The sequence below is a fragment of the Leptinotarsa decemlineata genome, unplaced genomic scaffold (genome assembly GCF_025532065.1).
Source record: "Leptinotarsa decemlineata unplaced genomic scaffold, Ldec_3_MD MMD2_tig00026369_RagTag_RagTag, whole genome shotgun sequence".
Lineage (NCBI taxonomy): Eukaryota > Metazoa > Arthropoda > Insecta > Coleoptera > Chrysomelidae > Leptinotarsa > Leptinotarsa decemlineata.
In genome coordinates this window covers 4,187,251-4,206,935 of record NW_027412709.1, presented here as the reverse complement: position 1 = coordinate 4,206,935, position 19,685 = coordinate 4,187,251, and the positions used below count along the sequence as shown (strand labels likewise).

The 19,685-nt window shown below is 33.4% G+C and overlaps 2 protein-coding genes across 3 annotated transcripts in view; one reads left to right on the top strand and one right to left on the bottom strand.

The window, feature by feature from the left end:
• LOC111512224 (uncharacterized) overlaps positions 1-19,685 on the top strand; it is a 41,931-nt gene that overhangs the window by 6,569 nt on the left and 15,677 nt on the right. For both annotated transcript variants that reach the window (XM_074185273.1, XM_074185274.1), the window contains exons 3-6: positions 2,123-2,390; positions 10,804-10,958; positions 11,017-11,333; positions 17,019-17,171. In XM_074185273.1, the coding sequence (XP_074041374.1) occupies positions 2,123-2,390; positions 10,804-10,958; positions 11,017-11,333; positions 17,019-17,171 (893 nt within the window). The remainder of the gene's footprint in view (positions 1-2,122; positions 2,391-10,803; positions 10,959-11,016; positions 11,334-17,018; positions 17,172-19,685) is intronic.
• LOC141486758 (uncharacterized) lies at positions 6,086-7,725 on the bottom strand. Its single transcript, XM_074185275.1, has 3 exons — positions 7,189-7,725; positions 6,908-7,129; positions 6,086-6,850 (listed from the first exon to the last, which is right to left on the bottom strand). The coding sequence occupies exons 1-3, from the start codon at positions 7,357-7,359 to the stop codon at positions 6,203-6,205; spliced, it is 1,041 nt and encodes a 346-aa protein (XP_074041376.1). The 5' UTR covers positions 7,360-7,725; the 3' UTR covers positions 6,086-6,202.

The following is a 19,685-nucleotide window of genomic DNA, read 5'->3' as shown; positions in this document are numbered from 1 at the left end:
ATCGTATGTCAGTATGTATCCCGTTTCTTGATTGCATGGGGGCCTGGTTTTCGTGAGGCTGCTACGGATAGTGTTACCGGATCTGAAGCAGGTTCTAATGTTGTACTTGGAACCAATTCTTCTTATCCTCTCCGATAATCCTCTGATGTAGGGAAGTGCAAGCACTGGTTGTGACGGCTTCTCTTCCTTGCGAGGCTCCTGCTGTCTTTTAGCCAAAGTCTTTTCTACCATCGCTTTGGAATATCCATTCCGCTGCTTCAGATCCGGTAACACTATCCGTAGCAGCCTCACGAAAACCAGGCCCCCAAACGCGGACTGCGATTCCAAGAATTGCATTTACCGGATACCCTGTGAGTGCGGAAAATCCTATATTGGTGAAACTAAGAGGCCATTGAATATTCGCATTGCCGAGCACAAGAAGCACACACAGCGAGGAGAAACCAGCAAATCAGGAATAGCAGACCATGTTTGGACCCACCAACACAACATCGAGTGGTCCCAAGCTGAGATCTTGCACAAAGAGGAACATTGGTTCAGGAGAAAATTTAAGGAAGCCGCATACATGTTGTCCAACAACGTATTCAGCCAGGCCAGCGTAGATATACGAAACATATGGAAACCCATCATCAAACGAGAAATGACCAACCCCCGCCAAATCGGTCATCTCTCACGGAATCAGTGAAGCGGAAAATGGAAAGTAGAGAAAGTGAAAGTATTTCAACGACCTATAAAATAGTCATCTCTCGGAGGAATCAGTCCAGTCATCACCCGAAGACGATTGTAGATACCAACAATCGAAACGTCGTGAACTAACGTGACTTGGAATCTCTACACTTTTTTATTTTTATTATTTTCTTTTTGCATTCCTTTAATTTTATTTATTCAATTATTATATTTTTACTTGTAGGTTATTGTACTATCATTTCATTTCAGGTTTATTGTTGCTTAATATAATTGTTATTTTCAACTATTCTTTTTTAATTATTCTTTTTTACTTGTTTCAGGGATTTCAAATCATTTTATATAATAGACAATGGAAGTCCGAACTAGTGAAATTCATCACGAAACATTGTCAATCACCTTCAAACAAACATATATATATATATATATATATATATATATATATATATATATATATATATATATATATATATATATAATAAAATGACTCGTTGAAACAACACTCCAAAAAGGGGGCACACTGCGGACACGTTTTTCTGGCTATTGGCCTCATCAGCGCGGTGTAGCGGTTCACCTCTATGACGATGATGTCGACTTCCTGTCCCCTTGGACTGCAACAAATATTCATCACCTATTCGAAAGTAATCTAAACTGAATATGATAACATAATACTCTGACCATATATAGGATTCAAAGCCATGTATCGTGGACAGATTCGAACGTCAAGACCGATCTGCATGCACTCAGAAGGAGAAAATCGGGAACCGGCATGAGCACCCTACTAAAAAGTAACCGAATTATTGGGGCCCTATGTTTCAAAAGATATTTTTTACTGTTGAAAAAATCGTTATCTGCTGAGTTTACTAATTATTCAAAGGATTCATAAACGTAATAAATAAATGCAGAATAATTTTCGGTCGAAGTTAAGTTTCAGCAAGTTTGTTCACGATGGGTCATCTACAAGTCTATCGGGTTATTGTGTCAATTATCATACTTCAAAGTGTAAAAGGCCAAACTTCGTTTTTTGTTATAATTCGACTTTTCACTTGAGAACTCAAAATCACTCTCGATTTTTCTCTTGGAAAAAGTTGAGATTTCTAAAAAATGAGATATTAAAAAAATTGGAATCCCGAGAAAAAAGTCAGACAAAAAATGTACTTTTTCTACTGCTTCGTTATTACGACACCTTCAAATCCTTTCCTACGGAAATACCTAAGATGAAATCCAAGGGTATTTATCTGAGGAAATTAGTAATCCAGTTATGTGTAAGAGGTGAAAGGCAAAAATATATAAGTCACGAGTATAATGAGGTAGATAGGATTTGTACTGAAAGATATACGAATCATTCATTTTTAAGATGAAGCGGGAGGACTTTACAAAGCCCTTTATGATTATATGTATATGACAGAATTAATAAAAGTTTAACGTTTTTCTCACGCAGGGTGAATCAAAACCGGAAGATGATCCCTGTCTAACAGAATGTGATTGTTCAACTCTTCCACCAGACATTACTAATGAACACACAGCTCTGATAGATGGAGACATGTCAATGATGGTCGAAAAGCAATCAACGATGGTTGACATGCCGGAGAATGAAATGCCCGTCCAGTACATTTGTCCGCCGCCCCATTTCCCAGCAAACTTCGTTTTTAACTCAGAGTGCATGTGTCCTCAAATTGCCAGTTACATCCATAATGGAAACGCTGGAGGTAACTAGATTTTTATTATTACAATTTATCGTCAAATTCAATCCATACGATTGTTCTGGATCACCCAAGTAGCAATCGAATATTCAAAGAATATATTTTGAAAATTTTCCCATTTGGATCATATTCATATCATTTTAATATGAGTTTTGAATCATTTTTGAAGAATTTTTGAATGAGTAACAGTTGGATGATAATAATAGTTAGGTATGTGTAATAATTTCAGTAATTGAAAAATACAAGACAAAAAAACATATTTCTCTCGGTACAATAAATAACAAGAAAAAGTCAAAAGTAAATAGAGATGGATTTTTTAGTATATAGGGCAACCGGTTAATTGAATTGAAAAAACAGTAAAGGTCATTTTATAATAATTGAAGGTTCACAAGACTCCCCCTTCTATTCGAAAAAATAAGTTGATAGCGGCTTCTCGGCGAAAAGTGATGTCATAACATAGACTTTTCATAAAAAACTACCAAAAATGATATCTTTCCACAATAATTTTGTCACATTTTGACATCTTGTTCCGTTCAAAAGTTAGGAGGGGGATGACTAAATCGGCACTGTATATTTTTAAAGTGTCGAGTTATCTTCTGAAAAATACAAAAGTGTCGAGTTATCTTCTGAAAAATACATACTTTCCTATATTGAACTTGCTTTATTGATGCACTGTAACAGACAGTACAGACAATCGACCAGGTCAGACGTAGGAGTACCTACCGTCGGGAATAGTTTATTACGATGCCAAATGTAGTGAATGAAGTGTTGAATCGCATAGTGAACAAACTGACAGAAGAAAAGAAAGTAAAGGCTGTGTGCAAATAAGTGATACATGAATAACCATTTATGGTGTATGGTGTGCTTTATGCTGTGCACATATCTGTAAAATATCTCTACCAATATCAAGAATTTAATAGAGAATAAAGTCTCAAAAATTTTCAAATTGATTATTCAATGAGGCAGAGTGATCCCACATTCATTGTCATCTAAACAACGTACGTTACCTTTAATCAAATAGAAAATTGAATACACTCAGAACAGAAAATCTCAAACAATAATAGTAATAAAAAGACGCAAACAACAAAAAACCGATAAGAAACACAACTCATAAAGGTAGCCACGCACATTGATTTATTCGGGCTCAGTAATAATGACACGAGTTTTATAAAGCGATTGAAAAATTATAAAATGAAATCTTGAAAAATCGTACTGAAATAAAAAATTGTATTGAAGCTAGTGAAACTAGGCTTCTTCTGAAAATTGAAAAGCTGAAGAATACCGTAGGAAATTTGCAAAAAGAAAACGATATATTCAAAAAAGAATTAGAATACCTCAAAAGAGCCCAAAATAAAAAGAATATTTTGATATTTGGACTTAATAAAAAAAAGAAGAGATTACACCAGAAAATTTGTGTAGAGATCTCAAGGATCTTGTAGGTATAGAATTGAAGGATAACGATATAGCAGACGTGTACCCCCTAGGAAAATCAGAAAACTGTCCAATAAAAATTGAACTCGTTTCATATCCGAAAAAAAAAGAAATTCTGAAAAATTGCAACAAATTGAAAGGAAAGAGTATATCAATATCCCAAGATCTAACCCATCAACAAAGAAGTGAAAGTAAATTACTGAGGAAACATCTTTCTCTGGTCAAGCAAGAAGGAAAATATAAAGACTGCTACATAAAAGGAAACAAACTCTATGTTGACGGAGCCACTTATGGTATTGAAGATCTGGAAAAGGAGGATAACGAAGACATCAAACTCAGCAGTGCCTCATCTACTTCTACATTTGATACCACAAAAAAGTTTTTCCTGAATATAAAGAAGATCCAAGAACACCAAAGACCACGACAACTAAAACACTAGTCCAGAAAATAATACAAGATAAACCCAGAACGCGCTCAGGTAACAAATAACAGGACAGCACTTGCGATTAAGTTCTCACTTGTTGTTACTTCCACCTTTACTAATATTGTACTTGGACATATGAATGTTGAATAATTTATAAGTATATGTGGATGTGTATATATTATTAAGTAGAGGTTATTTAGTAGGCTGTCTCGTGAAAAAGTAGGTTACTCATATTTCCAATTCCTATCTTTGCACAACTCTTTCTATCTATAACTTGTTCAGAAATATGGAAGAACTTATGAGATATTGTAATCATGAACCAGTAAACACTCTTGAAATTGATGATATTATAGAACTCAACAATATTATAACTGACATAGACTGTAACAGAATCCTTAAAATATTCCATCAGAATATAAGGAGTATTAGAAAAAATATACATGAACTCAAAGTATTTTTGAGTCAACTAAATAACGATTTAGACGTGATTATTTTATCGGAAACATTCAATATTTCCGAGTGTGGAGATCTATACAATCTAGATGGTTATCAGATGATCTAGTGGAGGAGAACTCAACAGAAATGATGGAGTTATCATGTATGTGAAAGATGATATTAAATATAATCACACTGTGATAAGTATCGCTGAGTGCAGAACAATACAAACTGAGCTGAATATACTGCACTGTATAGATCTCCTTCTTCAAAGGCAGAAGACTTTGTCACCAAACTCCAAGAATATCTAGAAGAAACAAAGAATCATAATTCAGATAATCATATTATTATTGGGGATATGAATTTAGATATCAACAAAGATATAGACGTAGTTTCTGATTACTTAAACCACATGAGTGAATATAACTTCATCTCTATGATAAACAAAAATACCAGAATACAAAAAGAGTCAAGACACGCATATACCATATATTTTTGAGAGCGCACAAATATATACACAACGCATGTACCGCGGCAATTTATGATACATGCATAACAGATCATACGAGTACCTAACTAATGATTCCAAACGAAAAAATGATGTCAACATCCAAACTAACTAGAGTAAAACATTACGTACAAATGGTTGGTTTGAAATCGAAAACATCGATTGCCTTCTTCTCAAATTGCCTCATGAAGAAATTGGCTATCACCGCACTTAGTGAAGGAGATCACATATACTGTTTGAAGATGTGAAACTATTTGCCCCCGATCTGGATACCACAGTTGGCTTATACGGGAAGTTATACGGGAAGAGGAGGCGGTAACACTTAACCGGATTTGGAATCCCATACTAAAAGATACTATAGGGACTACAACGCAATGCAATGTTACGTCAGTAACAGGTAATAACATTTTGACCAATAGCGACAATAATATATCATAAGTTATCATTCTTTTTCTAAAAATTGGATATATTGAAAAAATGAATTCTTATCATAATAGGCTTTGACTTTGATGTTTCTTAATTTGACTTTCAATTTGTTACACTCAATGACATTTTATTATTGTACAAGTCATTGAATTTTTAGCGAAAAATGGCTTTCACGAATGAATAAAAAAGAGATATGTTAGGAATGCCTCACTGGCTAACAACGATATTACAACACTTATAACACCACCAACTTTATAACATTTATTAGTCTATTCAACAACAATATCAGCTTCAGCCTGCCCCACTTAAACATATTTCAACACACAAAGGAATGTATCATCCATCCTCTTATGTAAACCTATCAGGTGATATTCAGGGCTGTCCCGTCCAGTACTCCCAACAAGATAATGTCCAGGGCTGTACGGAGCTCTGATCCTAACGCACTCCCTAACATTCGGACATCCTGCTACCCTATATCGTCATAGTTACGCTATCAATAAAGAGGGTCATAACTCCCTTGGGACATTATAGATTTTATAATTCCCTCTACCTTTCACAAGTAAAAATAAATAGAAATGAAAACTGAACCATATTTTATTTATTCACGTCATTACAAATAATAAATGTACAATTTTGAAATGTTCCCTGAAAATTACTTCCGCCACTGGAAACAATTTCTTCTTTTGTATGGCTGGAGCTTCTGTTCACTACAGTCGAGGTACCTGCCTCTTCTGATGACAAAGTAGACAACATACGCGCCGTTTTATTTCTCAATTCGATGCTATCCTCCAAATACCCCTCCGCCACCGTGGAACTTTTCCAACCTCCGTGTCTTTTTAAGTTAGTCATAGTTGCTCCTGCATTGGCTAGAGCAGTAGCAGAAGTGCGACGAAGGCAATGTCCCGTATAGGAAGATGAGTTTGGCAATCCTAAATACATTGCGATTTTGCTGGGGATTTTCCCAAACATGTTTTTTCCAATTGGCTGAGATGTACATTTATTTTGTCGGAAGCTCAAAAAAAATCGTTCAATACCTTTAGGACGCAAAGACATATAAAGTCTTAATAAAGGCAAAGCGGAGAACTCTTTTTCATCCACAACTGTAAATTTCTTCGATACACCAGTTTTACTTTCCGGTACGTTCACTACCATAACGGAATCCCGGTCCTCTATATCCGATATCTTCATATTCAAAAGTTCCTGACTTCTGCATCCTCCAAAATAACCCATAATCAAAACAACCTATAACAAAAAAAAGGAAATAAATACACACAAAAAGGAAAATAAGAAAAAAATTACCTTATGCAATAAATGAATATCATTAGGAGCGTCCTTAAGGAATCTGATAACATCTTTAGGAGATAAAACAGCAGACTTTTTCGGCTTATAACTCTTACTCCTCCGTTTCAAAAAAGCCTGTAGTTCATTGAACTTGATGATATCTCGTTTCTCATGTATAGTCACCATCGATTTTAGCATTGACCATTTAGTCCATAAAGAATTCGGACTATACGTTTCTGACTGAAACGAATAAACACAATTACTACCAAATCTACCGAAAAACATAGAAAATTCCTTACCAGTTCTTGAAAATATGCCAGAAATACAGTTTCAGTGACATCTTTTGGCATAACATTTTTCCGTGTCAGCCAGTCCAGATATATCTTGTATTCTTTTTGGTATACGGCTTCACTTTTCGATGGAATTAATGATTCTCTTGCTTGTTCAGCTTTTTTCAAAATATCCTCCATTATATTTGGGGTAGAAAACACGTTTTCACCGCAAACACAGCTTGATAACAAAGTTCTGTTTATAAACAAGTAACGTAGCAACAACCTAGCAACAAGAAAACTCTACTATAATCAACGGTACCTGATTCAAATATACCGGGAAGGTAATGAATTGGTACATTTTTCCGTTTCAAAAATGAACAAAATTTTATTGAAATCGGTCAGAAATAAAATTATCTATGTACCACGGGAATTAATGAGCCTTAATAACCTCAGGCAATTGCTGTCCCTCGGGCCAGAGGCCCTCGGGACGCAAACTTTACCATCGGTAATTAAGGCCCTCCTAATTCCCTTGATACATAAATAACTATTATTCCCTAAGTTATTTATGTCTGTTGGTTTAATCCCCAACTTTTGTATGTGTCTGTTGGTTTAATTTCCAACTTCAACTCCCAGTAATGAATTTAGTTTAATCCCTAAATTATGACTGTTTTTTTTGTAACTCAGTTTAATCCCTGAGTTATCCTTGCCGGTTGGTTGAGTCCACAACTTAAACTCCTAATCATGAATTTAGTTTCAATCCCTAAATTATGACTGGATTTTCACTCACTAATTGTCATGTCTCATTGTGAACGGTTTGAGATGTTCCACACCGATGACTCCCTCATAACGGTTTGCGTTTTGCCACCTTTCTGACCCTAATTCTTCACATATTTTATATCTATCATTTCCTAAATTCTATTTTATCTTGAATGGCCCTTTATATTTTTCGACTAATTTCTTACTGTTTCCATCATTTTTGAAATTAGTTACTTTTACAAGCACCAAATCTCCTATTTTGTAAACCAGAGCTGTTTTTTGTCTCATATTGAAAATTTTATTCTGCCTTTCACGATTTTCCTCCAATCTTTTTGCAACATCCTGCCTCAATTTGGTTACGTCAATCGCTGGGGGTTCGTGGACATGAGTGACGAAGCGGTCTTCCCCCAAGTTCAATTGAAACCCAACTAAAACTTCACTTGGTGTCGTCTGTATTGTTTTATTGAAGGTACTATTGATTGATAACTGAATTTTAGATATGTTTTTGTCCCAATCTTCTTCCTCCAAATTAGCACTCATTGTTGCGGCATCGTCTACAATTGTCGTATTGTATCGTTCCACCTGACCATTTGCGCTAGGCATAGCTATAGTTTTGATAATGGCGACTACCTTGTTCATCGCAAAAATGTTTAAATTTGGTGAATGAAAATGCTTTGCCTGCATCCGATATTATACGCAGTGGTACTCCAAAAATGGCTATTAATTTACGCAATTCGTTCAGAACCGGGGACGTCTTGGTATTGGGAAGAGCACTTAGAATTGTGAACTTTGTGAACGAGTCGACCATAACAAAAATGTATTTGTTGCCGTTTCAACTTTCAATAAATGGACCAACATGATCAACATGGATAGTATGAAAAGGACGAGGACATTTATGAATGGAAAATAAAAATCCTGGCTTTTTCCCCGCGGGCATTTTATGGTACTGGCAGTGTAAGCAAGACTTAATATATTTTTTTACAAAATGTCGCATTCTAGGGAACCAATATCATTCCTGCAACCTGTGAAGAGTTTTCTCTACAGAAAAATGTCCCAAATCATCGTGATTAGCCTTTACTATCTGCCATCGACAGTTTTTCAGAACAAGCCAACGCCGACCATACTCAGTAAGCTTGAAAACTTTTCCTGCCCTTAAATCATAATTATAAATAATATCTCTACTCACATCACCTGACGCCAAATTTTCTTTAATTTTCACAATTTCAGGGTCTTTGGCTTGAACAGCCGCCAACCAATCACCTTAAGATATTTTCATAATAATATTTGTTTGTATACTTTCGCTAGTTACGCATGGATTACGACTCAAAGCATCCACGTGACTCATTTGATTTCCCGATTTGTGAATAATTTGAAAATTATATTCCTGTAAAGAGAGGACCCATCTGCCAATGCGTGGGTTTATATTTTTTTTTTCAATTGTTCCACGAACAGCATTACAGTCAGTTCTGATGACAAATTCAGTACCCAATAAATAATGACGTAACTTGGACACTATTGCCAACAACTCTAACTCGAATGAATGAAATCTTTTCTCGCTCTCTCTTGTTTGCCGACTATAAAATGACACTGGCTGCTCTCCCTTGTCGGTTATTTGCATCAGAATACCACCGATTTCATCTCTACTTGCATCAGTATATACAACGGTTTGACATTTTGCATCAAAAATAATCAAAACGGGTTTATTAATCAAAATATTTTTGAAATCCTCAACAGTTTTTGAATGTGCATCCGTCCACAGCCATTGACTATTTTTTTAACAATTTTGTTAGTATACTAGCTTTTTGTAGAAATTTATCAATGAACTTTTTTAAAGTAACTCACCAAACCGAGGAACTGACGTAATTGATGAATGTTTTGTAGAGTAGGATAATTTTGTACAGCTTTTACCTTATTGTTACCAGGACGAATACTTAACCACAATACTTAACCAGTCTCTAACCGAATCAGACTTTGGGTCAAATTCAGAAATTGTAGAAACATTTTTCGACTCACCTCTTTCACAAAAATCAAAACAGGTGCTTCTTACCCTGGACCTCCGACCTTTACGTTAGAGAGTTCGAAAGAGTGAGGAGGAGGGAAATTAATCGTGCAGTGAATAATATTCGAAGAAGGGCACAGTTGTGTTATCAAGAACAAGTCCAACATTTTTAACATTTGCTGTGATTTTCTCTTGTCTTTACATTTTAGTTAATTATTGCTTTTTGTTCAAATTTATATTTTCATTGAAAAAAGCACAATGTCTAATTTACTTCATACACACCTCATTTATCAAATTTTGATTGTTGTTTCTGTCTCCGTATTTTTATTGGCTTTTCAAACGAATCAAATTCGTTGAGTTTGGTTTGGTAAGAACATAGTTCGATGTGGTCGTCGTCTTTCGGGATACAAGTTTAATTACATTTCCGATGTCCTAACACTGTTTCTATCGTTTGTAATAAATTGGTATCATATCTATTTTTCTTTCATTCTTGAAAGTCATTTTTCGCCAAAAATTCAATGACTTGTCCGGATATACTCGGAATTTCAGAACTTTCTAAACGGCATATTGTTAGTCAGGTAAATGCGCAACTTTGTCCCAATTTAACCATCTTCGTATGTCTCATAGTTCTCGAAATCCCAATGGTGAGTATTGAATTTGAAACACCCTGTATAACGTTCAAAACGTTTTTTCCCACTGAACCCATGGCTGGGGCATTGCAAAGTTAAACTCGGCGAACGCCTGGACATTCGCGAATATCTCTGGCATCTTGATCTCTATCGTTACTATATTTGAAGACAATCGAGAATTTATACTCTCTGTCGTTTGAAATCGACCAAAGAATATTCCGATAAGTATATTGTTATACATTGTTATTCCTATTTCAGGTCAAACTATGATAAACAAACCTATGAAACAAAAAAATTTAATTCAAAATCTATTGAGGAATTTCAAGGAGAAAAGAAACAACTCGATGTCCAAGAGATGTGAATATTATAAAATGAACATGAAGCAATCTCAAACAAACATGGGTAATCCAAGGGTATGTACCTATTTTCATAAATCCGCTTAAAACGATTCAAAGTATTTAATATTCACAGCGCTTGATTTTCGATTTGGTCGATGATATTCCAAAACCCAACGACTTCAAATGCCGGTGTCAGTTTTCAAATGAAAGCATAGACAACAAAATTGACTTTTACAACGATGAGGGCTTCAGTAAAAAAGATAAAAATTTAAGAAACGAACTATTGTCGACGAAACAAGACTTCAGTAAAGAGGAGATGTTTTGCATAGACGAAGAAATCGATCCTAAATTAATTAAAACCAACAAAAAGATCCACCGAAAAAGTACCTACACCGATAGTAATGGGACAACAAGGGTTGACGTTTATTATTTTGATCATGGCAATTCAAGGTAGGAGTCAATAGTGAAATGAGTGATGATATGATTTTTTCAATGAATACGTATTAACTCACACTTCTATATAAAATGCTATACAGTACGATGAGAAATCTCTTCATATCACTTGAACGGATTCTTATTTTCATTTGGGATTATTCGTATTTTAAATTCATGTATTCAAATCATTTTTAACTAGAAATTTCATTATGTACTTCACTATTGCCACTATGAATGTGAGAACACTGTTTATCGGATTTGATCTTTTAAAACAATTAGTCAATAAGCATAATTTCGATATTATTATCGTAACCGAAACATGTTTGACAGATAAATATTAGATTATTCCATTAATATTGATGGGTAGAACAAATATTGAACTGACAAAAATTGAATTTGACTTTAATAAAACTGAATTAGAACATACAGGTCGTTTCTTTCATCATGTGATAACTGCTATATTCTAAACTGTAACAGATACGAAGACGATTAAATGGGAAAAATGGTAACTGTTATCGGGAACAATACAATGTTGAGAACTGTCAGACGTTTATGAATATATCAAAGATGTATTCAAATGATGAAAGGACTGATATGCTATTTAATTATGCAAAATCAAATAGAAATCCTCTTTTGGCAAGGAATATTTATGTTGAGCTATACCCGAATCGTCGTATTCCAAACATACAAATGTTTAGACGATGAAAAAGAAATTTGAGGGACTATGGTGCATTTGACAGAAAGTAAACAAGAAAATATGTGGTTAGTGGAAGTGGAAGGAATCAAATAAATGTTATGGGTAAGCAAATAGGTATTACCACATGAAAATGTACACATTGAAAACATTTTTTTTTTAATTTGCGATTGGGCAGTTACAAAAATTATGCCTATCAAGATTGTTCTTCACGAGAAATTGCCCACGAAATGGGAATTTCTGTAAAATCCACCAGAACTATTTACAAAAAGAACAAATTATAAATGTTACAGGATACGCAAAGTTCTTTACCTCAATGAAAGGGATTACGGAAGGAGAGTTCGATTTGCGAAGTGGTTAAGACGTAGAAATAGGAAAGTTGTAAATATTTGTAAAAAAAATAATATGGAAGGACGAATCAAAATTCACCAACAGTGGTTGATTTAACAGAAATATCCATTATAGGTGGAATAATAGAAATGAACATTCACATAGGAAAACCATTTTTCAAGAAAGGTTCGGAATGAATGTTTGGTTGGGAATTGTGGGAACAAACATCCTTGGCCCTTTTTTGACGATGATCATTTGAATAGTGAAATATATCTTCATTTTTTATTCAACGAATTCGATGGCAACTTAGATGAATTGCCACTGAATATCCGCTATGAAATACAATATTTTCAACAGGACGGCACTCCTTCCCATAATGTAGCAATAGTAAGGGAACATTCAGATGCAATATTCCCAAGAAAATGGATGGGAAACAATGAACCACTTGACTGGCAAGCTCGATCCCCAGATCTTACTCCTTTAGATTTTTTTGTCTGGAGATACATACAGGATAAAGTTTTTTCATCAACAAGTACAGATATCGACCATCTCAAACAAAAAATAAGAGATGCATATATTAGTATTACACCTATTATGCTAGAAAATTGCTATAAAAATATCAAATGTGATATACCCTTGGATTGTGAATTTATTACTTTATCAATATCTGTAATAAAAAAGACAGGTCCGTATTAAAAAAAAAAAGTTGATGGTGGCCATGTTGACCCGAAACATTTAATCGAATATTTATCATTACATCGTCTTAGTACACTTCGAATACAATAACTTTTTTCCATTTTTTGATATACTCCGAAATAACAATTCCATTCGAAAAAAAAACGAAAAACAGCGTTTTTAGTTTTCGCCGTATAACTCAAGAAGGGCGAGATTCCCCGTAAATGTTCTTCGATCATTGTATTGTTTCCGATGACAGTTACCTTTTTTTCTCATTCAATCGTCTTCGTATATGTTACGGTTTAGAATATAGCAATGTTACCACATGATAAAAGAAACAGCCTCTATGTGGTAAATATTTTTCGAATAGGAATAGATCGTATATACCGACCCCCTAATACAAGGGTTTCTGATTGTATTAATGTTTTAGAAAATTTACTTCCTGCGGTAATACCTCTTGTTGACCATATTATGTTAGTTGGAGATGTAAATGTTAATTTTCTTAACACTACGAATAAAAACACTACTGTTCTTCAAAATTTTTTTTGCTGCTTATAACCTAACTGTGCTAAATAACGAACCAATAAGAATAAGTAACATCAGTAGTACCCTCATTGACATATCAACGAGAAATGTCGATGTGATAGGTAATACTTGCACAATAAACGCTGATTAAATTTCTGACCATTGTTTGGTATATTATACGGAGTTGATATGTGAGAAGCAGAAACAAAAATGCTTCTATAGGACATGTCGCGATTATAAAAATTTCGGTTATAATGAGTTTTCTGTAGACTTAGTAAAAATGCCCTGGTATGACCTTTATTTATTGAATGATAAATGAAATCGTCTCTACTTTCAATACATATATGATTTCCATATTTGAAGTGCATGCGCTAACAAAAACGCTAAAAATTAGTAAACCAAAAGCACTATGTCTTACAGATCCTTTAGGGATGATGATTCGGAATAAAAATAATGCAATGGCAAAATATAAAAGAACAAAAAAAAGCAGTGATTGGGAGAATTTCAAGAATTTGAGAAATATAGTAATAACAGCAATAAGGAGGAAAAAAAAGGGAAGGTATCTCAACTTTATTCTTAATCAACTTAATTCCAAACAGGAATACTCTCCATCTTTTGATATTGTCAGTAACAAAAAATATATATATTTTCAAATTGATTAATCCTTCCTTTCTTTGGAAGATTCTCTCATCCATTTTTTTTGTATCAGATGGAGTAGTAGAAAGCCAAAAACTTTCTTTCCCAAAAAATTAATCACTCCTAAAAATATAACCCTTTCAAATCAAAAAATATAGTTCTATACCAGAACATCTAAAACTTCCAGATAAAGTTAATGAGCATTTCATAAAATCAATAACACACGAACAAACTTTCTCAATAATAAACAAAATCGAATGCAACTGGTTCTGATGGAATCCCCATAAAAATGATCAAACTTTGTATACCTTACTCAATTCCAATAATTACTTTCATGATGAATAAATGAACAACAAATGGTATTTATCCTTATTTTTTCGATCAATGAAATTTCTAATACAGAAACATTTTTAGATATCCGACTTAGCAACATATTACCATCAATTTCAAAAATTCTCGAAAAAGCAGATCATGAACAAATGTATAATTATGTGAATGAAAACAAAATACTACCACCACATCAACAAAGATTTAGGCCAGGTCATAGTACTACTACTGCACTTTTGGGAAGACGGATGACATTATAAATAATCTAGATAAACGTATAACTCAAATATTATTGACCATCCATGGTTTATGGATAATATGCCATGATCATTTATTGAATATTTTCTAAATGATAGAACTCAACGCGTCATCATGGAAGACAAAATCGTCTGAACTTGGGGTAGCTCATGGCGCTCCCGAGGGATCAGTAATAACTTCCCTTCTTTTCACTATATACATTTCAGATTTCTCAAATGTCTTGAAAAAATTTCAAATACAAATATATACAGATGATACAAACTTATTTCTCAGTGATAAAATCGAGAATATTATGGACCAACAAAGTTATTTGAATGAAGATTTTTTTAAAATCAATTGAAATATCCAAGAATCATTCAATCAATCCTATCAAATCAATCCTACCAAATCAACAGTCAAAATCTTTGGGAGTAATAAAGATCGTCATAAGGCCATAGACAATATATATTTACCAATTGATGATCAAATCGTGATTTATCACAAATTGTGATATATAGTGATTCAATAAAATGTTTGAGTTCAATAATTGATCACAATTTCAAATTTATAAAACATGTAAGTAATCTTATAGGATGCAATACTGAGAAAATTAGGTATATTCTAAGAGGCATAACCCTAATTAAAAAATCAAAATCACATTATGTGAATCACTTATATCATCGATATTTAACTATTGTAATATTATTTATGGCCCATATCTTGAATATCTATTAGCTCGTTCTAGAATACAGAGAGTCCACATTGCGTGTACTCGGTACATCTGTGATATCAAATATAGGGAGAATGTGATTTATCATATTAATGACATCGGATGGTTTGAAAGGCATAATAGACTAGAGTAACATCAAGTATATTCCCTTTTCAAATCATTCTTTAATAAAATACCAGAAGATTTAGCGAAAAAGCTCACTTCACGTCATCAAGTTCATAACAGATACCTTAGAACAGTAAGCATCCCTACCAAATTCAAACATTTCACTGTTTTTTATGAAAAAACATTCACATATCAGGCTGCTACCACTTTCAGTATATATCATAAACATATAATACCACAACCATGTTTATCATTCAAAAAGAAAATTAAGATGATAATATTCGATAAACAGTGATCACAACAATCTGTAAGACAACTCATCTTTCAATAATTTTTGTTTATTTTGTGTTGTAACTATATATATATATATATATATATATATATATATATATATATATATATATATATATATATATATATATATATATGTTGTTTTTCCGGGTGTTCATCCGTTGTGTACTATTCGATATATAGTCGACGTTTCGCCATCATCTCAGATGGAATTATCAAGACGAGTTACTGCTTCGCTTCGAGAGGTGTAACTCTCGAAGCGAAGCAGTAACATATATATGTATATATATATATATATATATATATATAATATATATATATATATATATATATATATATATATATATATATATATACATATCATCTGGCACTCCTCAAACTGCCAGTTTGAGGTTCATTCCAATCCGCACCTACGTTTTATATTTTTCCGAAAGTGATAACTATTGAGAAACTAAAAACTATAAAATATACTGGATATCCCAACGAAAATAGTTTACAATACGCAATACAGAGATACAGGTCTAAGTTCATATCAAGGGAGCTAACTTATGGCATAGTCTAGTTGACTTCATCCCCTTTCCCTCTAGAGCAACCTCATATTTTTCGGATAATAGAATGAATCTATACTTCTACTGAAAGATATTTTAACTTTCTATACAACGTTGTTTTAATTTTGCATTTTTATAGATAGGTACTTTCTCGAGAAATAAAGATGCATTTTCTTATATAATCTCTACATGATTAAAGTTGGATTTTGCAGTTTCCACATGTTCTGTTCAATAAACAAAAAAGTACCTACAGTAAAGGTATCTAGTTTTTTTACCATCTATGACCTTAAAAATATATAAGTGTCTCTTCGGTAAGAAGTGTAAACTGAAAATATTGACTCACTCACAATTGGATTAATAGAACTGCAATAGTCCAAACAAAGTTCACACTGGCGGAGTTGAATACTGGTTTAGTAGAAATCATTACGATATAAGTAAATAACAGATTCAAACACACACTTCAAGTTATTCATTTCATTATTGTTATTTTCTAAGAAACTTGGTGCTAACTCACGATTTCGAAACGCACTCAAAAAGTTCAATTCTCATTCGATAATTATACTTGTTCTATCTCAAAAAACCGATATATCTTTACTTTTCAGTTATTTGAGAACAACTGACAGACCCCCTATTGTTGCTACAGAAGCAATTGCTGAAAAGACAGAAACGCATACCACAAAATTTTGGGCTGAATTATATGGAACATTACATATAGGATTCGCGTTCTTTACATCATTTATTCTTCAATCGACTAGGTAAGAATATTTTGAATGATTTTAAGCTAGATATTCTGATTGATACTGCTGAATTTCTCATGGATATTCATTTTAGTAGTTTGAAACAAGTTCACAATTCGAAAATTCCTACAAGATGTTACGTAATTTCGAATCGATACTACGTTAATCACTATCTTTGGCTATGGAAAGAGGGGTTCTTGCTCACAGCTAGCTTTCATAAAGTGAGAGTGGTGGGCTCTCAATGAGAACCAGTAATTATAATGGTTAGGGGCGCCAACAGATTTTTATTAAAGTGTCAATCCAAGAACAAATCTGTAAATTCAACGAATCAATTACAACCGATTGAAACTCAATATTTGACAACGAAATACATCTTTTATGGTGAACCATAATGACAAAAATTACAGAAATAGTAAGTCATGGAAGGCAGGGAAGACTTGAATGAGCTACGGTTTTGTGAACTCTGTCCTAGGTGTCACAGATTGTATACTATTCAATGGGAAGATTCAACATAGAAAATGATTTTCGTAAATAAAGGTCTCCTGCGGGATATGATATCGGCACACATTAACAGGTATATAAGGTGGGGAAATTATGCCGCTATGCTGTACTTAGTTCTAGTTATCCCCGAAAACACGGATCGGGAACTTCTTTAAATGCACAGCCACGGTTAGTATTGTTGTTGAAAGTTGATTGGCAGTACAGTTGCACAGTTGCACAGCCGCTTTCGTTCTGGTTGGCTACTTGACACTACAGAAAAACTCACAAATAAAATACCTAAAAATAATATATTTCCATTTCCTCGAACTGATAGGAATGGAAAACAAATGATCAACTTAGTAAATGAAGATTTATATTGTAAATTCTGTTGGTTCATCTATGATTATCGTAACCCTAATATGTTTTTAAAAAAATTAAAATATGTTTTTCCGTTAACCAGCTGTCGCACCCCTACGAACGACAACCCTTAGAGGTCTAAACTTGTGCGAGCTAAGGACTAACGAGGTTTTACCTTTCAACGTTTGATTCCGAACACGAGTTGGATAATAGCCAGTAGAAATCGATCGTTCAGCATGAGACTTGAACCACCGACTAACACGGCGGTCGAATGAATGAGTCAACAAAGCACCCACGTCAAACCGACCAGCTACCAACCGGAGATATTTCCCACTCCTAAAATTAAATGATTGTATCCTCATCAAAAATTAACGGGACAGAGCTCTTGATAGGACTATTAAATTTCTGTGCACAATACCAATAAATTATAGTTAACGTAACAAATAAATATATCACATGTACTTTAAAGCATTTGTTACGGTAATCAAAGAACTATGGATTTCGAGAAAACAATACTCAGAAGATTTAAATTTGGCATTTCATCAAAAAATGTGGGTGTGGCCTAAGCCAAATGTAAGCGTCCATCTTTGAGTAAATAATTTTTGAATACTACTTTTTGAAATCAAATACGTAGAGTAGAGAGGTTTGATGGGAAGTTTTCAATTGCAACCTCATGTATATCATATCGCAAAAATATGAGATGATCTTCGATAAACAAATAAGTTGAAAGGATGTGTTCAAATATTTGATCAAAATATTGGTTATAAAACTGTAATACCCACGATAATCAATGGAATGTACCACAAGTTTCACTATAAGGAATAACAAGTAAGTTTATACGTTTGTTTGAAGGTGATTGATAAAGTATCATGATGAATTTCACTAGTTCAGACTTCCTTTGTCTAATATATAAAATGATTTGAAATCCCTAAAAAAGGCGAATTGAAATGAATAGCTGAAAATAACAATTATATTAGACAAAAATAACCTGAAATTAAAGAATACTGAAATAAAATACAAGTAACAATAGAACGATTGAACAAAAAATAAAAAATAAAGTATAAAAAATTATAAAGAATAAAATGAACGTCATCATACGAAGACGATTGTAGATACTAACAATCAAAACGTCGTGAACTAACGTGGCTTGGAATCTCTTAATTTTTTATTTTTATTTTCATTTCATTTCTTTATAATTTTTTATACTTAATTTTTTATTTTTTGTTCAATGTTCTATTGTTACTTGTATTTTATTTCACTATTCTTTCATTTCAGGTTATTTTTGCTTAATATAATTGTTATTTTCAGCTATTCATTTTAATTCTCCTTTTTTTTTAGTTGTTTCAGGGATTTCAAATAATTTTATATATTAGACAATGGAAATCCGAACTAGTGAAATTCAAGTAAGTTTATAGTTACGAGATTTCATATCAGTATAATTGTTGAGAATTAATGAGTAAGATATTATCAAGCGATGGCAGTGTGTGATGCTTCCCAAATGTAAGAAGTGAGTTGCATAAAATTGTCTACTGAAATAATTCTGCGCCTACCTAGCATACGAGGTTAATGACCATAGTAGTCGATGCCGTTGACACACGAAGATTTTCAGAGTTTTAAGTTATAATTTATGAGTTTCCAAACCTCGTCCTTCAGTCAGACAGCGCTGTTTCTATCCGCCAAGGTCTCATCAGCGGC